General features: G+C 39.2%; 2 protein-coding genes and 1 pseudogene across 3 annotated transcripts; 1 reads left to right on the forward strand and 2 right to left on the reverse strand.

Moving 5' to 3' along the window:
• Window positions 1-1,399: 1,399 nt before the first annotated feature.
• LOC308350851 (olfactory receptor 52P1-like) lies at window positions 1,400-2,334 on the forward strand (annotated as a pseudogene). The gene has a single exon. The product of its transcript is annotated as an olfactory receptor 52P1-like (transcript).
• Window positions 2,335-12,138: 9,804 nt separating this feature from the next.
• Window positions 12,139-13,116, reverse strand: LOC308350012 (olfactory receptor 52E4-like; the record flags this gene model as incomplete). Its single annotated transcript, XM_080815014.1, has 1 exon — window positions 12,139-13,116. The coding sequence occupies one exon, from the start codon at window positions 13,114-13,116 to the stop codon at window positions 12,139-12,141; it is 978 nt and encodes a 325-aa protein (XP_080671140.1).
• Window positions 13,117-22,601: 9,485 nt separating this feature from the next.
• LOC308350054 (olfactory receptor 52D1-like) lies at window positions 22,602-23,552 on the reverse strand (the record flags this gene model as incomplete). Its single annotated transcript, XM_080815054.1, has 1 exon — window positions 22,602-23,552. The coding sequence occupies one exon, from the start codon at window positions 23,550-23,552 to the stop codon at window positions 22,602-22,604; it is 951 nt and encodes a 316-aa protein (XP_080671180.1).
• Between the last annotated feature and the right edge of the window lie 1,134 nt (window positions 23,553-24,686).

Here is a 24,686-nt window from a genome sequence, read left to right on the forward strand (position 1 = left end):
AAAAGTCTCTTTGTGTTATTGGTCCTGCTTTCCTCCCTGCCCCCACACGAACTTTATTAAAAAGATTATCTTCCTTTTAGATGCCTAAGTTTAATAAAAATTTCCATCATAATGCAAACATAGGCATACCTACTTCCTATAGGAATCACTAATCATCTCCATGACTACAACAGCTCAAGGGACTTTCTAAATATAATTTTACATGATTATGTTAAGTTCCCTAAAATGTGAGACTATGAGTAGAGACTATAGGCACAAGTTGGATACATAACCTAAAAAATAGATGAAATGGACAACATGTGGGAGATGAAAAGAATAGATACAACGCAGGCAGGTGTTTGTGGAAAGGGTTCTTTCTTTACTGCTTAGAGTGTCTATAGGTCTTTGGAAGGAAAGAGAAATTCTACTAATTCATGATAGGAAGTGAAGAATAAAAGAGCCAGTGGGCTTTACTTTGAAGTAAATGCCTCAGGATCAAAGGCAATTCAATAAGGGCACCTGGGGTGGTTCAGTGGGTTAAGGCCTCTGCCTTCAGCTCAGGTCATGATCCCAGGGTCCTGGGATCGAGCCCTGCATTGGGCTCTCTGCTCAGCAAGGAGCCTGCTTCCTCCTTTCTCTCTGCCTGCCTCTCTGCCTACTTGTGATCTCTGTCTGTCAAATAAATAAAATCTTAAAAAAAAAAAAGGCAATTCAATATATACATGAACGAGGGCCGGTTGTAAATGAAAGAAAGATGCACAATTCATGCAAAAAACTTCAAAGGACTGTTCATTGAATGCATAAGTACTTGAGAGCTAGTGGGAAGCAGCCATCTGATGGTGTCCTTATGTAGACAATATATCTTTCATATTTTGTCTGAAAAGCAGAGGACCCCAGAAGGAGAAACAGGTTCATGACCAGAGAGTGTGGATCCCCGAAAGAGGGACAACACATAAAAAGCAAAAAAAACTCTAGGGGAATTTCCCCCAACAGCTCAGCTCTTCTGCAATAAAGGGTGAGTAAGCATATTTCTTCTCTAATTGGGAAGCTTCCCAATGAGAAGATCATGGATCATGTATCAGATTTTTCCATCTTCTATTCTTACTTAGGACTCCAGAAAAAAAAAAAATTGAAGTGTGGAATTGCTGAACTGGGACAGATAAGAGTAAAGGTCCACTACAATAGCCTCTATACAGAAAAGAATCCCAAAGCTCAGCTCAAAAAGAAATGAGTGTGAAAACAATAGAGTTGCTTACAGATATACATGAAGCCAGATTGCAGATTCCATGACGCCAGAGGTATTTTTCCATCTTTCTCTAAGTCCCATGAAAAGCCAAACTCGTATAAACAAACCACCATATATATCTCATTGACAGGTAGACATCTAGACTTGCTTTAACAACAACCAACAGTTTATACCATGCTAATATTCAACCATTCCAGCTTCCTGACCTTCACTTTGATGGACATACCAGGCTTAGAGTCACACCACTTGTGGTTATCTCTTCCTTTCTCCTCTATGCTTTTGGCTATCCTCATTGGCAATGGTGCTATCCTCTTTCTGCTGGTCACAGAGCCCAGACTTCCAGCCCAATGTACCTGTTCCTAGCCTTGCTGATGGTGGCTGACCTCATATCTACTCTGGCTCTGTTGCCCAAGCTCCTCTGCCTCTTCTAGTTCAATGATCGGGACACAACTGCTAATGCCTGTTTCACCCAGATGTTTTTCATCCATGAAGCATCTGTGGTACAATCAGTCCTACTTGCTGCAATGGCCTTTGACCATTTCATGGCTGTGTGTGAGCCATTACGCTACAACACAATTTTGAGTCATACCTTAGTTGGATGCCTGGGACTGGTGGCTCTAGTCAAAGGTGTGATTCTTATTCTGCCCATGCTTCTTCTACTTCAAGGGTTGACATTCTGCCACATGGTCATTCCTCATACCTACTGTGACCACATGGCTGTGGTGAAAATGGCCTGTGGCCATACCAGACCTAAACATATTTATGGGTTCTTTGTGATTCTGCTTGTGGTGGGACTTGATTTGCTGCTCATCGGCTTCTCTCACGGACTTATCTTGCAGGCTGTGGTATATCTCAACTCTTGAGATGTTATCTGCAAAGCCCTCAACGCCTTTTCAGCCCACTTCTTTGTTATTCTTGTCACTTATGTGCCTGCACTCTTTTCATCTCTTACCCGCTGCATAGGTCACCATATCCCACCTCATGCTCATGTTCTCCTTGCCAATCTCTAACTTCTTTTACCCTTAGTACTCAACCCTATCATCTATGGCATAAAAATGAAGGAAATAAGGCACAAGGTGGCCAAATGCCTTTGCAGAGTACCTGCATAGGCTGTGAGCATAGAAAATATACCCATGAGTAAATTAACAGTGAGGACCACTGACATTGCCTTTGCCCAAATATCTAAGACCTTAGTTGTATCTCTAAATGAGTTGTGAAACAAATAGACCTGAAAGAGTGTTTGTGTGGGGTGGTTTCTTATGTTCTGGCATATTCTGTTTTGGTTTGAATGAAGAACCAATATGTTTGTGCTTTCACTGAACTAAGAACTAAAATGGAAGAGGCCAAGATGGCTCTTCCTATGTCTGTTTAATAAGAGCCCTCTTGCAGCATGGATCTCCTGATGACTTTCACATCTGTGTTCATGTTCATAAGCTACACACAAGTTTTTTCTGTAAATGAGCCAAGGTCATCTTTCCTTGTCTGGGTAGAAAGTTTGTATTTGCTTTGGTTTTCTATTTTCTACTTTTTTTTTTTTTTAACTCTGTTTCTAAAGAATGTCTTAGTACTGAAAGGGACCTGACATACTCATTATATTTGGATACCACCTTAACATGTAATAACTCTTCAGGAAACTGATCTTTTCAATAGGATTTGTTTTTAATGCAATGGCAAAGCAACATGTTCACAATATCAATTGGATGATTGCAATGATGTGGATGCTTATAACAAAAATGAAGGAGCTTGAAAAAGATCTACAGACTCAGAATGTGGGGACTATTGAAATGCATATCACAGAAGGTTTCATTGCAAGGGAAAACATGTATCCAGATGACTAATTCAAAAGTTCTGAGACCAGGAACTTAACCTGAAAAAGAAAAAAAAGGCATAAGTTAACAGGAAACTACCTGTTCCTCAAGTGATACTCCACTATGACTTAGATCATCCACAAAGACCAACTTATATAATGAAGTTTGCTATGCTGAAATACTTAAAGCATTGTAGTGATTTCTATCCAATCATTTTTAAATACATAGTTATCATAGGGTCGATTGCATAATGTAGTAAGCCAAATACAAGATTGGATAGTTAGGCAGAAATGACCCCATTTGTAACTCAATTTCTAAAAGTTAAAATGACTTCATGGGGTAAGAAATACTAAAAAATAAGATAGTCACAGTTTTGGGATCACTGGGTGGCTCAATCAGTTAAGTGTCTGCCTTTGGCTCAGGTTCCTGGAATGGAGCCCCGCGTCAGGCTCCTTGCTCAGTGGGAAGCCTGGTTCTCCCTTTGCCTGCTGCTTCCCCAGCTTGTTCTCTCTCTCTCTCTCTCTCTGACAAATAAATAAATAAGTACATAATCTAAAAAATGATAGTCACAGTTTTAGCACAGTCTTAAACAATTGTGATTATTGACAGTGAAATCAGGAAAAAGAACCCTAAATTTCTAAATCCTTCTTAAATCTCTATCCCTGTGCTTGAGATTCTTAAAAAGATATGACATTGGGGATGAGAGCTGTGTATGTACTTTTTCAACCTAACAAGGACTTCTAACCAGTCCTGACCTCCTCTGTACTCTGTTCCGCTCGCCCATCTATAGATCTTAAGAACATCTTCACTTCATGTGACCTCGACTGAGAGAGCCCTCAGTCCTAAATAGTCCTTTTCCTTTAGTTTTCCCTGGTCTTTCATAGCCTTCAGAGTAGGAAGATGCTTACAAAACGATAATCATATTACCCCTATAATAAAAGAAATAAATCATTATCTTCCATCTATTCTGCCATTTATCTCTCTTAGTAAACAAATTTCCTAATTCATTCTTAACTATAAAGATGTTATTCTTATGAAGGGTGTGTTGGGGAAAGTTTGTTCTGTGGGAAGGAGACAGAGTAGAGTCAGATAATTAATCTACGGTGGCTTCCGTATGCCTCTGTGTACTTCACAAACCAGATTTCACCCAGATTTCCCAACGCAGGGTGGAACATAGAGAATTTACGCCTGGCACTGACTTTTGCCCATCATCATGACTGGCATGTCAGAGTTTAAAAAAAAACTAAGCAAATATAGGAATGAGTATTGTACTGTTATCAACATAATATTAATGATAGAGAAGAATGATAACATTTAAACCTTGGATAAACATGTGAGGATACTGGATAGTGAGAAACCATAAAGTTCGGGGCAATAGCTAAGATTGAGGTAGTTCTGTCCTAGAATAGGACTGAATGGAAGAGTCCTATCTTATGTTTCTGACATCCTACTAATTCCAGCAGACATACCAGCTGTTGAAGTGGCTCTATGCTAGTTATTCTAGGTATTTTTAAATATAATAGCTCATGGAACCACTTCCACTCTAACTCAAGTTGTGTAATAATATTTTTCAGATAAAGTTACAGAAGCTCAGTTTCTTTGTAATTTCCCCATAATTATGTAGGTAGTAACAATGCTTGTGGAATTTTATTTATATAAGGAATTGGTCTGAACAGATGCATGCTTTACTTAGTTGAATAGTGTCCCCCAAATTCATATTCACTGAGAACTTCAGAATATGACCTTATTTGGGTCTTTTCAGATGTAATCAAATTAAGATAAGGTTATACTGGATTAAGGTAGGACCTAATCTAGTGACTGGGACCTTCTTAAGAAGAAAGAAATATGGACACAGACAAACACAAAGGGAAGAGGATGTGAAGAAACAGAAGGGAGAAAGCCATGTGATGAAAGAGGCAGAGGTTGGAGTGATATGTCTTCAAGCCAAAGAATATCAGGAATTGCCAGCACTCATCGGAAGCTAGAAGAGAGGCAAGGAAAGACTCTCCCCTTCAATCTTCAGATGGAATATCACCCTAATGACACCCTGACTTTGGACCTGTAGCGTCCAAAACTATGAGAGAAAAAAAATTGTTTAAGAGACCTACTTTGTTTTTGGTTTTAAGTTTTTATTTAAGTTCAAGTTAGTTAGCATACAGTGTTATGTTAGTTTCAGGTGTACAATGTATGATTCAACAATTCTATACATTACTCAGTACTCATCATGATAAGTGTGCTCTTAATCCCCTTAATGGGTTTCACCCATCCCCCACCCACCTAACCTCTGGTAACCATCAGTTTGTTCTCTATAGTTAAAAGTCTGTTTCTTGGTTTGGCTCTCTCCCCATTCCCCCACCTTTGCTCATTCGTTTTGTTTCTTAATTTCCATATATGAATGAAATAATGTCCTTGTCTTTCCCTGACTAACTTATTTTGCTTAGCATTTTACTCCCTGGCTCCAACCACATATTGAAAATGGCAAGATCTCATTCTTTTTTTTAGTGAGTAATATTCCATTATACATTTAATATATATAATATATATAAGTATATATATGTATATATGTGTATATATGTGTGTATATATATGTATATATGTATATGTGTGTATATATATGTATGTGTGTATGTGCATATACATAGATAGACTGATAGATAACATCTTCTTTATTCACTTGTCATTCAATGGACACTTGGGCTATTTCCATAATTTGGTTATTGTAGATAATGCTGCTATAAACATCAGTGTGCCTATATCCCTTTGAATTCACTGTTGTGGGGTTTTTTTTTTTAATTTTTATTTAACTTGTATATTTTCCTTTACATGAATGATAAATGACTCTAAGTCCCCTTTCTCCTATATTCTGTGTGGCTATAAGTTTCATATTTAGTTTATCTTTTTTTAATTAACATATAATGTATTACTTGTTTCAGGGGTACAGGTCTGTGATTCATCATTCTTACACAATTCACAGTGCTCACCATAGCAATACCCTCCCCAATGTCCATCACCCAGCCACCCCATCCCTCCCACAACCTCCACTCCAGCAACCCTCAGTTTGTTTCCTGAGATTAAGAGTCTTTTATGGCTTGTTTTATTCTCTGGTTTCATCTTGTTTCATTTTTCCATCCCTTCCCCTATGATCCTTGTTCTTGTTTCTCAAATTCTTCATATCAGTGAGATCATATGATAATTGTCCTTCTCTAACTGACTTATTTCACTTAGCATAATATCCTCTAGTTCCATCCACATCATTGTAAATGGCAAGATTTGGGGGTTTTGATGGCCGCATAATATTCCATTGTATATTATAGTGATCTGAAGGGGCATGCACACTTCAATGTTTATAGCAGCAATGTCCACAATAGCCAAACTATGGAAAGAACCTAGATGTCCATCAAGAGATGAATGGATAAAGAAGATGAATTAGTATGTTTGTATTCTTTGGGTAAATACCTAGTAATGCAATTGCTGGATGATAGGGTAGTTCCATTTTTTTAACTTAAATTCAATTATCCAGGGTTAGTGCATCATTAGTTTTTGATATAATGTTCAATGATTCATTAGCTGTGTATAACACCCAGTGCTCATCACATTATTTTTAACATAATAGTCAGCAACGCTTTGCATGACCTGTTTGACTGCACTTCTGTTGTTTTATTAACTATTTGAATTAGTATTTAAACTCAATTTCTGTCCTCTGGCCTGTATACATTTGAGAAAATATAAAATTGGTAGCTTCTTCCATTGAACTATAGTATAAAAATGCTGAGAACTTCCTAATAGTGCCCAAAATGATAAAAGGGCTTTTTTTTTTTTTTGCTTTGAACTGTGTGCCTTAAACAAACAAACAAACAAAATAAAGCAATGTCTGTCAAAGCCTGCAGAACAGACCACTGGACAAAGGTCCTCAATTGGTGGCATATATTCAAAGTATCAATTCTTTCAGATTTATATATGTATACATATCTATATATGCATATGGATGCAGATGGAATGGAGTATTGACCTGTTTCACACAGTTACTGACATGTAAGATCCCAAGAACAAAGAACATGATATTTTAAAAATAATCAGGCAAAATACAACAAGAGACACAGAGTAAATCAATAGATTTGGTTTGCTAATATGAACTCAATAAGCTAAGAAGTTGTAAAGATGCTAGCATATTCTCATGTGTAGTGGTCTACTAAAACAGCAGTCACATGACTGAAGTTTTAAGAACAGAACTGCAAAGCAGTGGTACTTTAAGTAGAAGCAGAAAAACTCACCTGAATATTCATCTTGACTCATCGAAGAGATGTTTGGGAAAAGCATATTCAGCCTCATACTATGAAATTGTGTGTCACACAAGCAGAAAAGCAAAAAGCAAAAAACCTGCTGCAGGTAAAAGATGAAAGTTAAATAAGTGTCTAGGAATGTGGACGGAAGAGTCATCATTGTGAGAAAGGGAACTATCCAGATGCTTGTATTTATGCATTAATATTTTAATATAGAAGGTAATTATGAGTAGACATAACACATGTCTAAAGGACAGACTTTGGGAACTGACTTCATATTGAAGTAGATGGACAATTTTATATCCAATTGTGTATCCTATGATATTTGATTGCCTTTTTGAGTGCATGTATTATTTTGACAGCAACAACACAACCTGGGATAGCAAACATTAACAACATTCTTATTTAGTTCAGTGTGAAAAAGAAAACTCAGAAAAAAATAAGGGTTGTGGAGAGCCATGCACATCATTAGAAGCTCTTTTTAGGAGCCCTTGAAATATTTTTAAGGATTATCTTTAGGGAATATCTGCTTAGGTTACCTGAGTCAGTTGTAACTGTGAAAATTGAGTTATCATAATAAAGATAAACAAGTTGGTTACTAGAAGTTAGAAAATCCAGATAATAATTCTGTTAGATGTGCTCAAGATGTGAGCTCCCTGTTAATCTCAAAGTCAGTCCACAGATCTCAAGTGAGGCCTCAGTGATGTGACTGTTTCAGTAGATAATCTTCATGTCACTCCCTAATGTCTTTGGTCAGACTTCCTATTCAGCCACTGGAGCTGTGACCAGTTCTAGGCAGGTGTAGTCAGATAATGGACATCAGGTCACATTTAGGACCTGGAGTTCCTTGTCATGGGATTTCCCCAGCTCCCTGGCATGGGACAGCCCAAACACCAGATCCACTGTCATGCCTACACAACCACGAATACCTGGGGTTGAGGACATGAGCCCCACAGGAACCCTGAGCTCCACAGGAGTCATTGGGTAAAATTCTCTCATCTCTCGCAGATGACAATTGTGAAATGTGTCTTCTAAGGCTCTACAGCTGGTCCTGCAGGGTTGGACAAAAGTCTCTACTAATCCTGTGCAACTGAGTAAAAAATTCCCTGTATTGGCTCTTCCTCTTTTCAGATTTCACTCCACCTGTTTTGTACACTGCATCCCCTGTGATCACTTTTCTAAATAACTTGCCAGTATTCAAGCTTCTGTCTTAAACCCTCCTTTCCCTTACATTCCCCAGTGGTGAAAACTCCAGTGCTTCTGCCCCAGGACCTAAGACTCCAGTGAGAGCTGGTCCGTCCCCTAGAGATTTTTAGGAGTTAATTATATACAAAACCATTACACAATCACTGGTATAATGATTTATAATTTACTTGGGGCTTAGGACATCTCCAGGCAGAAATCCCTCGGGAAAGATAATGAAAATGAAATGGATTTGGCATTGATTCAGCCCCTAAAGACCTGACAGCCAAGAAGAGAGTGACTTAAATTTGATCAAGATACCAGAACATATGAACATTGTTCTAATTTTTGCATGGCTAGAAACAATTCTATAGGGTTAAGGGTAAACTAGTCAGTTAATGTTTGTCAACACAACGACACTGCAACCACTATGAAGGTTAACTAGCTGCAAGCTTACACATCCCTTGCTTGCTGACAGAGGTGCCTTGTTCTGTAGTGGAACAAATTTACACCTCTTTTTTTTTTTTTTTAAGATTTTATGTATTTATTTAACAGAGAGAGAAAGAGAGAGAGATAGATCACAAGTAGGCAGAGAGGCAGGCAGAGAGAGGGGGGAAGCAGCCTCCCGGCTGAGCAGAGAGCCCGATGCGGGGCTCGATCCCAGGACCCTGGGATCATGACCTGAGCCAAAGGCAGAGGTTTTAACCCACTGAGCCACCCAAGTGCCCCAAATTTTCACCTCTTAAGATTTGTAGACCACTAGCCTTGAGAAATGAAGGAACAGAACTTTCCCAGGAGATATATCCTGACTATATTGAAAAACAGTTTCCAGGGACACCAAAGCCTCTGTTTAGGTATCCACGTGAGAATAACTTCCTTCTCTTACACAGACACCCCCAACCATTTCCAAAGCCTTCTGGTTGCACCTGGATAGGAAAGATGTCTTGGAGACCTTAGTCCTCCACCTTTCCAAGTTGCTGGCTTCCTGAAAAAGCAACCTTCCCCACCATCATTTGACTCTCTGGTATTGATTTTCCAAGCAGCAAGCAGCCAACCTTGAGTTGGGAATCAGTACTGTGTCCCATATCATCATTTGGGACATTTCCAGCAAGGCCACAGGAGAGAAATCAAGCTCATCCTGCAGGAAAAACAATCAACCACAGATTAATAACACTTGTGAAGAAGGAAAAAGCCCAGTGAGGAAGGCAGACACAGTCAGGCTTCCTCCAGTGACTTCTCTGATTTTTCTAGTTCCCCGGTTTTCCCAGCTGCTACTGCCAGTGTTCCCCACACATTCTCCCAAGTGTATTGTGTTTGAGACTTAATAAAATTTCAGCCCCAAACTTCAGTAAAACAAAGAAAGACTTCTTCTGTTTACAGACTAGCTCACCAAAAACCAGAAGGGAAAATATTTACCGCAGGTGGACTCCCTTCTATACCCAAAATCCGTTCGAATCAGATAGAAAGAAAATCACTCTCACATCTCAGCAAAACCTACTTACGCTCCTGCTATCACACAGCTCCTCAGATTGTGAGTGCCTCAGGCCTGTTCACTCCCTGCTACTCTTTTGTCAGTTACATCATGAATCATAAAACCTTGTGCTCGGGGCTCTGTTTTGGTTTGAATTGTGTCTATGTTTTATGGAGGATTCAATGTCTGACCTTGGTATTCCTTTCAGACAGGGAGTGCTGCGGCCGGGGTGACAACACGACCAGGGTGGAGAGGGTAAGAGGATGGTGAGACGAAGACGAGATGCAAAGAAATGAGGACAGGAGGGACAATGTGGATGATGTCCAAGCAATGCCAACTTTATCCAGGGCAGCGAGGAGTTATATAGCTAACAGGAACAATCATAAGGAAGTATCTGTTTTTAGCTGATTACTTAAGAATTTGCAACATACACATGCAACCCCTCTGACGCCAGAAGTCTCTGTCTTTAGATAACACTTTAACCAGATGTCCTAACTTCAAAGTGATTCAGGGTATAGTTTATGAGCCATGCAAGCACAGCACAATCTTACAATCATGCAGTTTATGACCCGTACAAGGACAGCACAAGACCACAATGGATTTATGACCAGGCCTGTTTGGCCTGTCTTAGATAAGCGGGAGCAGGCAGCCACCTCAGTGTCAGCGAGTCTCTGGATCCATTGCTCAGGCCCTTTCTCAAGCGCTGCTCAACTTTCCGTCCCCAAGGTTATTAACCCTCGGGCTTCCAGGAGGCACGAGTTGGTGCCTGGTTTGGTCTCCTTACTCTAACTTAATTCATGGCTGCCTACAGGGAGAACCCTGCTCCTCAGCCCCTGCTCCTGTTTCTTCCATTCATAGAAATGGCACTTCTTATGCAATCCTCATTTTTCTCTCCTGAAGGTTGTGCCCTTTATTTCAAGTTCTGAAATAGCCTACCTTTCTCAGTCCTTGTTGTTGAGCTGTGCAGGCTACTGGGATCATTTATTATTATTTCTTACAGCAAGCACAACTCTCTGAAGAAGTTTCATCCATTGCCCTGCAGTTCAAGTATTGTAAGAGTTCCATCCAAATAGTGGCCACATGGCATGAAGGGTAGGCATCCTATTCACTGAATTTTGCCTCATATATGAGTTCTACAACATGATAGACACGCTAGAAGCTTTCTGCTTTCCAGCTCCATGCAACTTCTAATACTTGCCATTACAACCACATTAATTCTCTAAAGCAAGAAAGAATATCCTCTGAATGGAACGAATGCCCACATCGGGGCCCAGGATCTGAGCTCCCCAGCTGCCATGCGTACTTGTTCAGGCCTTCTTTCCAGACGCCCGAGGAAATTGCTTTGCAGAGGTCTGCAATCAAAGGGTTCCAGTATAAAACAGGCTTTTACAACTAATACCAGTAACAGGACATTCTCAGAAGTTCCTTTTGTAAGAGAATCTTGCCAAACAGTGAATTAGTTGAGAGGAGTGGGGGAGATGACTCTGGGAGTTTTTACAAGTACAAAATTAGGTCAAATGCTTTTAAAACTTTAAGCTCAGGAACTTCCCCTTTTCATTTCCTTTCATCTGAAATGTCTGAGTTTACAGATTATGTCTCCTGTGCATATTCCTTGGTTCTTCTTGGAAACAACAAGACAGTCTACCCACAGCTGAGGCCAGCCAGCAGAGAAAATATCATAGTGACTATAAATACTATCTTGTACTTTCCTTGTCCCTTCTCACTGTCCCCAATCCATACATCTTACTTCCCCCTAACCACTCAAATACAAATGAACACTCACACCCAACAGACCTTGGCTTTGTATGGCATGTTGGTAGGCAAGTCATTGTTTGGTTTATGTTACCTGCATAGGAAACACTCCGCCTTACTTTATATGCACTCAGTGTGTGTTTCTATTCAAAGTGCTTTGTAAAAGCACTTTCTATTCAAAGTGCTTTGTAAACAAATAATTTGCCAAACTACCATTCCACTATGGAGAAACTACATCATTACTTTCATATCAAAGGGGATGATAGTCTTACTTTGCAGTTACTGAGAGTATGAAGGTCTCCTGTGACTTAGCCTCTCTATTCAAGATTTTGGCAGTTAATCAGACATTATGACCCATGTCTGCCAGTTGCCAATTTGCCCAGAAACATTTTTTTCCTCATAGTCCCTAATGCTGGATGATCAAACAGGCTTCTGAGTATGGGTAATGCTTATGGATTCCTTCTTCCAGCAGCCATATTTGGTCAGTTTGTCACGAAACTCCTTGGTTTTCACTGAATAAATAATAGGATTGAGCATTGGAGGTACAAGGAAGTAAAGGTTTCCAAGAATGGTGTGTACATGGGCTGGAATTCCCCTGCCAAAGCGGTGAGTGAGAAAAGAGAAGAGTGAGGGTGTATAAGAGATCAGCATGACACAGATGTGTGTGGTGCAGGTGTTGACTGCTTTGTGGTGGGCTTCTTTAGAAGACAGTCGCAGGACAGCCCGGATTATAAGCACATAAGATGAGCCAATAGCTGAAATGTCTAGCACAACAACCACCAAGGCCACCACCAGACCATATATCCGGTTGACTGTGGTGTCCACACACACCATCTTCACCACAGCCATATGCTCACAATAGGTGGTTGGGATGACATGATTTGCACGAAAAGGCATCTTCTGGAGGAGGACAGGCATGGGCAGAATGAAAAGGATGGCTCTCATTAAACTCACTAGGCCAATGAGCCCAATGCGACTATTGGAAAGGATGGTGGCATAGCGCAGGGGCTCACAGATGGCCACATAGCGGTCAAAGGCCATGGTCGTCAAGATAGCAGACTGCAAGGCAGATATAGAGTGGATGAAGAACATTTGGACCAGGCAGCCCATATAGCTGATCTCACTCTGGCCAAACCAGAAGATGCACAGCACCTTGGGAATTGTCGTTGTGGACATGCCCAGGTCTGTAAGTGCCAACATGCAGAGAAGCAGGAACATGGGCTTGTGCAGGGAGCGCTCTGTGCAGATAATGAAGATGATGGTGCAGTTCCCAAGGATGGTGACAAAGTACATGGAAGAGAAGGGGATAGAGATCCATCTGTGTTTGTCCTCCATCCCAGGGATGCCTTGGAGAATGAAGAAAGGAGGATGACCCAGGGAGGCATTGCAAATGGTCATGGTGGCACCCAGGTTCAGTTCCTGAGAAGAATAATAAAAACCTTCATGAGCCTCAAACTTAAAAGAATCAAGGGTTTCAAAGTGGAAACCAAAAGGAGTTTTAAGATATATAAAAATTGTTCTGAAATCAAGGTGATATATATTACACATCATGTATAATATATACCATACTATAGTATTCCATTAATAATAATGTGGTCTGGGGCGCCTGGGTGGCTCAGTGGGTTAAAGCCTCTGCCTTCGGCTCAGGTCATGACCCAGGGTCCTGGGATCGAGCCCCACATTGGGCTTTCTGCTCAGCAGGGAGCCTGCTTCCTCCTCTCTCTCTCTGCCTGCCTCTCTGCCTACTTGTAATCTCTGTCAAATAAATTAAAAAAAAAAAAAACTTAAAAAAAATAATAATGTGGTCTTCCAACATTAATATCTCATAGACTATATTCATTTGGAATATTTTTATTAATTATTTTTATTAATCATTGTTCCCATTAAAGCATGTCATTAAGTACATGAAAATATATTTTGTGGATTTTTGAATGTGACTCCACTTGAAGAAGGGAACTTGAAGAATACGAGAAAAAAAATGGATAGACATACCTTACAAAATGACCAAATATTTATTACCATGCTCAGTAAACATAGAAATAGGATAGCTTAAGTGCTTACAACAGAATTGCTCACTAAACTGTGAAGGATCCACATTTGCAGCACATAAGGTACTTGCAGGGACCTCTCATGACAACTGCTCAATGAGGACCAAAGGGAGCAGGTGGCAGCTTCTGGGACCCTGAGGCTAGGCTGCTCGAATGGGACTGTGAAGCCCACCTCACCAGGAAAACACTCACCTGAGTGTGAGGCAGAGTATGGGAAGCCGGGCCCAGACAACTTCTTCAAACGTGTGTGTCTGAGTGTGGAGAGCTGTCTGTAGCAATACACACATGTACAACCATGTGGCTCCTGGATAGTACACTCAGGGCCCTGCATGTCCCCACTCCTCACCCTTGGGCACCCAGAAACCCTGGCGTGGTTCTTTAAGTCACCTAAGGGAAGATCCCCTGGGTGTCCAGAATTAGCTCTCTGCCACTCTCTCCTTCCCCAAACACACAGAAACCAGGCACCACAGATATTATGCGCAAACTTGACCCTGGAGTTTTCCCTGAGCTCCCAAGGAGATGGGGCTGGTTGACCCTAGGGTTCTGGGTATGTTGCAGTCTTTGGCAGTCATGGATGAGCCTCTAGAGAGAGGGTGAAGTTAAAGCTGAATCTGAAACTAGATTAGGGCCTGGGAGGTTGTATCTCCAGAGCCCTCTTTCCCAAATTGTGTGGGTGTGGGAGCCCATTTGCTTCTTACTCCTTGGCTGGAGTAGTCATGCTCCTGAAGGTATCAGAGGTACAACCCCTATTGTTGGACACCTGATAAAATGCTATTAGTAGCTCTAGTTTTATCTATCCTTAACATCCTCCAGATCCTTTACTCTATTTTATTTCCCTGGCCAATGGCTTTACCCTGGACATTTCCTCTCCCCCTGCCCCATGGTATTTTCTGCAATCCCACCTCTCACGTTCCAACAGCACATCAACTTTTGAGTCCAGATGTGGCCATATTTCTTTTCTTTTTTTTTTTTTGTTTTTTTTAAAGATTTTATTTATTATTTGACAGAGAGAGATCACAAGTAGGGAGAGAGGCAGGCAGAGAGAGAGGAGGAAGCAGGCTCCCTGCTGAGCAGAGAGCCCGATGCGGAGCTCGATCCCAGGACCCTGGGATCATGACCTGAGCCAAAGGCAGAGGTTTTAACCCACTGAGCCACCCAGGCGCCCCCATATTTCTTTATTATTAGTTCAAAGGAAGAAAGTTTTTAAAAAAATTCTGTCATGTCCATTGCAGAATGCACAAACTAACACCAAACATGGTCAAAATCATGCAAAGTCATTTCAGGAGTGGGACTCAGAGGGCCAGATTCTAAATAATGATATAGTGCAAGTTCTGTTTACCTCCCTGTAGGGAGTCTTTGTTCTGAGGCAGGTGTCAGCAGGAGGGAAGCAGTGGCTGAGGGAAGGAGTAGCAGAATGAAGGGACTGACACAATCTATCTATCAACAAAAAGAATCACCAACAAAAATAGGCTAGCAGTGTCACATCTGCTCATAAACACATCTGCACATCTTCCCCTGCAGAAAGCTGGTTCTCGTACCATGCCAAAATCCTGGGCTCTGTCATTCAATCCTCTATGCCCCAGGGAGATGCTGAAGGATCATCATAACAAGTAGTAACCAGAAAGACTCCTTTTTTCCTAGTCCTACCTATTGTCTTAGTTTTACCTTTATGATCCTGAACCCTCCTTTCTACAACTTCTAAAGAAGCTTATCTTTTAGCTTCTTTCCCCAAGTTCTCTCAAATGTGGTAGTATTGCCCAGAATCTGTGACCTCTCAGTCCAAGTTTTAAGCTTGCTCTTTGGATAATCCCACTACTCAGGGAGAATAGCCCTGGCCCGATTTCTCCCCAGGTACTGTATCCTGATCACTAGCATCAATTTTATCACATAGCAGACAGATAATAAGAGCCAAATAAAGGAATCAGGGAATGAACTGCCCATAAATAAATTCTTTAAACATGAACTCATTATGTATCCTGGTTTATGAGATCCTACATGGTTTGTTTTTGTGTGTTCATGAAGAACAAAAACACAGCTACCAGAAGGTTATGCCTTCTTCTTCAATGAATTCATAAATCAGGGCCAAACCAAATTTCAATGACTTATTCTTTTTATTTCACCCATCCCCCCATGTACCTCCCCTCTGGTAACCACCAGTTGGTTCTCTGTATTTAAGAGACTGTTCTTTCATTTGTCTCTCTATTGTTTTGTTTCTTAAATTCCACATATGAGTAATACCATATGGTATTTGTCTTTTTCTGATTGCCTTATTTCACTTAGCATAATACCCTCTAGGTCCATCCGTGTTGTTAGAAATGGCAGGCTTTCATTCTTTTTTATGGCTGAGTAATATTTCATTACATATACATATATATGGAAAGAATATACACTATTCTTTATCCATTCATCTATGCAGGGATACTTGGGTCGCTTCCATATTTTGACTAAGATAAATAATGATTCTCCCAATGACAAATAATGTTGCAATGAACATTTTCAAATTAGGGTTTTTGTTTCTTGGGGGATAAATATCCAGTTGTGGAATTACTATCTTTCTTTTTCTGAATTAGCATGGGGATTTTTTTTTTTTTTTTTTTGAAGGGCGGGAGAGGGTAACTACCCAGTAGTGGAATTACTGGATTGTATTATACTTCTATTTTTAGTTTTTTGAGGAACATCCATCCTCTTTTCCACGTTGCTGTACCAATTTGCATTCTCACCAATAGGGCAAGAGGTTTCCTTTTCGTCCACATCCTGACCAGTGCTTGATATTTCTTGTGGTTTTGTTTTTTCTTTGTTTTTGTTTGTTTGCTTAGTGTTCATTGTAGCCATTCTGACAAGTGGGAGACAATATTTCATTGTAGTTTTGATTTGCATTTCCCCAATGATGAGTTATGGTGAACATCTTTTTGTGGATCTGCTGGCTATCTGTATGTCTTTTTTAGTAAAATGTCTACTTGAGGGACTTTGTTTATTTTAATTGAATGATTTGGTTTTTGGTGTTGAGCTGTATAAGTTCTTTACATAACCAAAGACGTGAAAGACCTAGACTCTGAAAACTATAAAAAAATTGATGAGCGAAATTAAAGATGACACAAACAAATGGAAAAATATTCCATGTTCATGGATTAGAAGAATTCATATTGTTAAAATGTCCATCTACAAATTTAATGTAATCTCTGTCAAAATACCAATACCATTTGTCACAAAATTAGAATAAATAATCCTAAAATGTTTATGGAACCACAAAAGACCCTGCATAGCCAAAGTAATCTTGAAAAAGAACAAAGCTGAAGGAATCACAATCCCAGATTTCAAGATATGTTACAAAGTTATAGTAATCAAAACACTATGGTACTGACAAAAAGAAAAAAAAAATAGACACAAAGACCAATAGAACATAATGCAGAGCCCAGAAATAAACCCATACTTATATGGTCAACTAATCTATAACAATGGAGGCAAGAATTTGCAATGAGAAAAAAAAAAAAAAAGAAAGAAAGGAAGGAATTTGCAATGAGGTAAAGACAGTTTCTTCAACAAATGGTGCTGCATGCAAAAAACAAACAAACAAAACAAAACCAAAAAAGAAACTGGACCATCCTCTTCCACTCTACATGAAATAAACTTAAGATGTATTAAAAGACCTAAATGTGAGAACTGAAACCATAAAACTAGTAGAAGAAAACATAGGCAGTAATTTTTCTGACAAGAGCAGTAGAAACATGTTTCTAGATATGTCCCCCAGGCAAGGGAAACAAATGCAAAAATAAACAAGTGGGACTATATGAATCCAAAATATTTTGCACCACAAAGGAAACCATCAACAAAATGAAAAGGCAGCCTACTGGATAGGAGAAGATATTTGCAAATGGTATATCTAATAAGGGGTTCATATTCCTGATTCTTTTTAAAAATAATGTAGCACAAGCACAATTGCAAACCCAATAAGAATTTCTGATGGTTGATTCTATGTGTCAACTTAACTGGGCTAAGAGATGTGTGATGGTTAATTCTATGTGTCAACTTAACTGGCCTAAAGTGTTAATACAACATTATTTGTGGGTGTGTCACTGGGAGTGTTCTGGAGGTGGGGTGAGATTAGCATTTGAACCAGTGGACTAAGTAATGATAGTAGTCACTAATGTGGCCAGGCACCGTCCAATCCACTGAGGGCCTAAACAGAACTAAAAGGGAGAGAAAAGGTGAATTTGCTTTCCTTTGTTTGAACTGGAACATTCATCTTTTCCCTTGAGCATCAGCATTCTTGCTTCTCAGGCCTCAGGTCTCTTACTGAGCCTCACACGATCAGCTCCCTGGTTTTCAAGCCTAAAGTCTCAGACTGAATTATACCACTGGCTTTCCCAGGACTCCACTTTACAGACAGCAGATTGTGGGACTTCACAGACTCTAAAATTGTATGAGCCTTTTTTTTTTTTTTAACTTCTTTCCTTACTGCATGAGTTTCCTGAAGTCACATACTGTGCCTTATTCATCTGTGAATTTCAATGTCCATTTTACCTAGTACATAACTGATCCCACATAGAAATTTCCTCTTTTATCTGTCTGTTTATCTATCATCTCCCCATCCATCTACTTACTTATCTATGTCTCTATCTATCTCTGTAATCACCTATCATCTATCTATCTCCTATTGGTCTGGTTTCCCTGGAAAACCTGACTAATAGAAAATTTTGTGCTCTAATATAAGCTGTCCAAAGGTTAGTTTTTGGAAGAAATTTTGACGTGCACAAGATTTTTCATTTTTGAGACACCTAAAACAAAAAGTAAATAATGTAGTCAATGATCTGCTTTCCTTAACTGGAATGAGTAGAGTTGTAATCGTATAATAGATTCAGAAGTCTCCTTCCTGTTATCTTCCTGAGTCACACCAAAAAGGAAAAAGCCTATTGAAGAGGTTCTACCTGTTCAGTTCCTGCACTCTGGGTAGAGTCAGAAGACGCAAAACTGTGACTAGAGAAGAGTAACTGACATGGTCCTGAAAATAATTTAAAGTGGTAGGATTTCTAACATATTTTTACTCTCTGTCTGCTCCAACATGTAAGTGTAACATTTTTCCATTGTTAATCTGTGGCTGATACCCTCATTCCTCCTCTCTTCCTCCCCCTCCTTGCTTCCTACTTTTTCTCTTTCTTTCTGTCTCCTTCTCTTTCCCTTTTTATTCCTTCTGTTTCTTCCTCTCTTTTAAAAAACTTTGAGGATTAATTGAGTCCCAAAATTGTTCTTTTGGTTTGTGCCCACTCTAAGATTATATATTCCAGAGTATTCCAGAGAAATCTAATTTATATAATATATAATTAACCTATTTTTTCTATTTAGAAAATGGCTATAATGTATTAAGATTATAAATTCTATATAACATATACATTATTTATTACCTTGATATCATTGGTTATGTTTTTAAACTTAGTTTCATAGTTTTAAACTTATGATTTTATATTTGTGTATTTACAAATATATTTATATTTCTGTAATTCTAACTATATTGATATAAATATGTGTTAAAAATAATTTTAAAATCCACAAATAATGAAAAGAATACAATTGCTAAAAAATATAGTTCTTTAAACATTTTCTCTTTTACCTTTAAATTGCTTCATCAAAAGTTCATTTTTAAAAAATATAGTAAAGGTTTTAATAAGCAAGTTTCTTATGGATTTGTGTTCTCAGTATATTACCTTTATTTATTATCTTTTGTCATTTATATCTTATATTCATATCTTGTCTTCTCTGATAATTTTCCTTGACTTTATATTTCCCAAAGGAAGGCCCTGATTTCAAAATAAGAAAAATGGTAAGATGTCTTGATACTTAAACTATCTTTGAGTTGTCTAAATGACCATTACTTATCACAAAGATTTGCTTGCATACTTTTCTAAAAAAGCATAATAGAAATAATTAGGTTTGTTTTGCTTTCTCTTTTTAAATTTTTTTAAACTTTATATTCAGTTTAGTTCACATATAGTGTATTATGTGTTTCAGGGGTAGAAGTTAGTGATTCATCGGTTGCATGTAACAGCCAGTACTCATCACAACAAGTGCCCTCCATAATGCCCATCACTCAGTTACCCCATGTCCCCCCTACTCCCCCTCCAGCAACCCCCAGTTTGTTCCCTATAGTTAAGAGTCTTTTATGGTTTTGCATTCTCCAAATTTTAATTCTATTGTGAGAGGTCTCTCATTATCCATGTAAGATAAATTTTATGATGATTGTTCACTTTTTAGATTAGATAAAACATATTCATTTTTATATTTAAAGATATTAAAAATGTATTAGTAACATACATCATTGAATAAACAAGAACCTTGAAGATTTGGTAATGTCTTTACAGTCCAGAATTCATTCTTACTAATAGGATACTTATGTGATAATAAAAGGGTAATCACAGATTAAAAATCCTTAAAAGTTAATTGTGTGTTATGCATCAGTTGGGAATTCCATTCTCTTCCATTTTGATAATGTTAGTTAACAGATAAACTTAAAACTAAGTTTACAAATAAGGACTGCCTTCCCAAACCAGCCACCTATTTACCCTCTACCATACAATCTTAAAAGAAGAGACGGGATACTTTGGAAACATCATCAAAAAAAGATTGCAATGATCCTCACTAGAGAAGACTTCTCAGGTACTGTAAGTACCTCACAGTGCAGCAGTAAGGCTCTGAGGAATTGATCTTTGAATACATGTTTCCAGCTAACAATATCTCTTTTCTAAGGAAAATTACTAAGGCATTCACATATTGGAACCTTAAAAATCCTCCAGAAGCAGATAATCCTTTGAGGACAAGAGCTCACCCCAAATTTTCTGATTATCAAATGATGATACAATGTCCAGCCTCTAGACAAGAAAACAAACCGAGTAATTTGCTTTACTATTCATCTTCTATATTCTCATAATTTGTGTATTTTATCCAGTCTTGAATTTGTTTTAGTAATTTTTAACAGGGAGATAGTTATCACAGTTACTTAATTGTCCTTTCCCCAAAATATAGGAAGCAGATTAGTACAATTACTTTTTAATATAATTTTTATAGAGATGGCTAAGTTATTAGGCATGGGAACCATGAGAAGATGAAAACCAAGAAACAGGTCAGACCCTGGCTTCAGCCCAATGGCAAGAGGACCCAGTTTTAGGATGGATCCTAAATTAATAATTATTTCATTGTAAGAAAAAAAATAGAATTATCTTAGCATGTACATATTTTCCTCTTTAATAGGATCTGTTATACCTTGTCACTGCAAATGCCATATTCTGTTGTATTACTTTACTTACTCTCTCCTTACAGTGTGAATTTCCTGAAGTCACACACTATGTCTTATTCACCTGTGAAATGCAGTGCCTACTGGACCTAGTACATGGTTGATCTCAATATATACTTTTGAATGAATGTTCAACTAAAAGGGTAAATAAATAAGCAGTCTTTCTAAAGTGCTTGCAAAAGACCTGTTGTTGCTGTTGTTGTTAGTAAATTAGAGATGTCCAAAGACTGGGCAGATGTCAGAATGGGGAGTTATGCATAATGGTTATAAAGTTTATGGTGACAAAATGTTTGGAAATGCATAGAGCTGATGCCTATATAACATACTGGTTTGAAAGGCAGGTTTTATGTGATGTATTTTATAATAGCACAATAAAAATCTTTTTGATCCCTGCTTATATGACCCTTATGCTTCAAACATCACATTACAAATTAAATCAAGTCTTTATAAGTTGAATCTCAGATCTTACAAAAAGAAAGATATGGATACTGAAGTTGAAAAGTGGCACAAATGCCTTAGAAGATGGAGAGTTTCTGATCAAAGACAATATACAGTGAGAAAGAAGCTCAGGAGAAGACTGATGTATTGTGCGTGAGGATAAACTGGTTATCTGCTTTCATCTCTTTCAAGGTATCCAAAGACAAACAGCCCAGCTCCTATGGAAGGTAAGCCTGTGCTGAATCATGAGGGCCAGCTGTTTGGAGAAAGCTACTTGTTAACTCTGACTAACCTGGGTTCCTGGCTAGCACTGGCAGGAAACTCTATGTCCTTGTATTTTGTATATACCCAAAGTGTTGATTAAATGAGGCAAACTAAAGGTCAGACTACCTCCATAGTGGCCCACAAAATCATTCACATCTAAAGTTCATCACTCAGAGAATATCGGGCAAAAATACAAAGATCATCAGAAAAGTAGTGGCTGTATTAGCTCCATAGTGTCATTTTTTGAAACAATTCTTGAGAAACAGGGGCTATGGCTTTCCCATTGATACACGTGCTTCTTCTTACAAAGAGCTGATTAGCAGTCATCTGTCTCCATCTGTTTAAATCTAATGCCAGATCCAGAAGATCCTGGGCTGCCTCAGCCCATCTTTTGTCTAAGGTTGACACTGTTACTGCAAACAGCCTTGGTCTAAGAAAGTGCTGGCAATCAGTCAATCAATGGGGATGTGTGTGTCATTCTCAATTTTTTGAAGCTATACGTGAGTAAATCTTTTTTGATCCCTTTCCTCTTTCCAGTGCTGGGTTTTCTGAAAATAGAGTAACTTACTGGCTCTTACTATCAAAAATACTAGTACCATGCCTCCTGATGTTTTCCTACAAAGATTCAAAGCCTACAGCCACATGACGAGCCACATAATAGCCTAACAGGAGAATAGTATTCTATAGATTCAGCAAGTATAAATGTGTTGTTCTAAACACTTCAAACTGTTTCGGGTAATACATGATACTGGCTTGCCAGAATTGCCAGAAACAGAAATCTCTAGCTCAAGGAAGGTGACAGATTAATTGTAACTTTTCCCATCGATCCTTGGGGTACACAGAGAGTCTAGCTACCTCCTTCCCATAAAAAAGCCAAATATTCTTAGGCGGATCTGCTTGGTATTAACGCCATAGACCAGGGGGTTGAGAACAGGAGGCACAAGGAGGTAGAGATTTGCAAGTACAATGTGGACATGAGGAGGTACTTGGTGGCCAAAGCGGTGGGTGAAAAAGGAAAAAAAGGCAGGTACATAGAAAATAAGAATCACACAGATGTGGGCTCCACAAGTGCTAAATGCTCGGAATTGGGCATCCTTGGAGGGCAGGCGCAGCACAGACCGCAGGATCAGGCCATAGGAGGTGGCAATGAGGACCACATCCATGCCAGTGACTGAAAGTGCCACAGTGAGACCATAAATAGTGTTGGGCTTGATGCTGGCACAAGCCAGCTTGGCGATGCCCATGTGCTCACAATAGGTGTGGGGGATGATGTGATGTCCACAGAAGGGTAAGCGTTCGATGAGGATGACAAAGGGGAAAACAAAGAGGAGGGCACGGGCCACACATGCCAGACCAATCTTCCCAATCACTGCAGCATTGAGGATGGATGTGTAATGAAGCGGTCGGCAGATAGCCACATAGCGGTCAAAAGCCATGGCCAGTAGAACAGCCGACTCTGTGGCAAAGACAGTGTGAACAAAAAACATCTGTGTGAGACAGCCATGGTAGGAAATTATGTGGGACCTAAGCCAGAAGATTGTTAGCATTTTGGGCAATGTGGTGGAACAGAGAATCAGGTCAGTGATAGAAAGTAGGCACAGGAAGAGGTACATTGGCTCATGCAGAGTTCTATCTGTCATGATGATATAGATGACGGTGCCATTGCCAATGAGAGCAAGGATATACATGGAACAGAAGGGGATGGCAGCCCACATGTGCTGGTCTTGCATCCCAGGGATTCCAAGTAGAATAAATGTGGAAGGATGGAAGGCAGTGTCATTGCTGACCGATGCAGAAAGCATAATGATGAAGAGAACACACGGCTTTGTCTTCCTGAAAGTGGTTAGAAAATGAAATGGATCATCCTAGATGTCACTTATTCCTCCCACATAACCATTCAGTTTCTTGCCTCTCTTCCATTCCCACCAATTCTACTCCAATTCATGCCTTCCTCATTTCTTGCCTGGGGTATTAAAATAGCTTTGTAAATAATATGCCTATTTCTAGGCTTTCCATCTTTCAGTGAAGCCTCTACATTGCTAGGAAATATTCTATCATGTGAAATTCATCAACAGTAACACAAATATAACCTTCCTTAGTGTATGCTGCTCAGAATCCCTATATTACCCTCCTCTGGTCTACACTCCACCACTTCCCATTATGTTCTAGTTCCTGGGACACTGGATAGAGTCCAGTCCAGATTCTGCTGCTCTCTCACTTCTGATTGGGTTTAACCATAGGAAACACCAACAGAGGATTAAAGGCAGGTGAGGGATTTATTCCTTCAACTCCCGCCCGGTAGGATTGCTGCAAGCTGGTTTTATCTCTATAAATATCCTTCTCTGGCCTTGGTTTCTTCTTATAACCATGTCCTCCTCTTGTCCCCTCAGTCCAAGGGGTGACAACAGGGCCTGCTGTCACTAATCCAGGAACTTCACAAACACTAGTGACTTCCCTACCCTTACCTACATGTTTGAAAATGGTTTTCGTATTACACGGCCCTGGCATTAATGCCTTATATACATAAGACCAAAAAGTAGCATTTAACTCGTAAGTGGATAAAAGATTGAACACAAGAAATGAATTTTTTAACAGACTTTTTTAAGTGACCACAATTGAAAAACGGGTTCTTTGGCTCAGACAAGATCTTTTCTCACCAGATCCCCATCATGTTTTTTTTTTTTTTTTTCCATCCAATATACTCTAGAATGTGCTCCTATTTAGCTCTTCAATACATTTGTAGTCTAATCTAATCTACAGATATAATACATTTCTATCTGCTTTCTTTTTTTTTTTTTTTTTTAATATTTTATTTATTTATTTGACAGACAGAGATCACAAGTAGGCAGAGAGGCAGGCAGAGAGAGAGGAGGAAGCAGGCTCCCTGCTGAGCAGAGAGCCTGATGCGGGGCTCGATCCCAGGACCCTGGGATCAT

The sequence above is a fragment of the Martes martes genome, assembly GCF_963455335.1.
Source record: "Martes martes genome assembly, chromosome: 10".
Lineage (NCBI taxonomy): Eukaryota > Metazoa > Chordata > Mammalia > Carnivora > Mustelidae > Martes > Martes martes.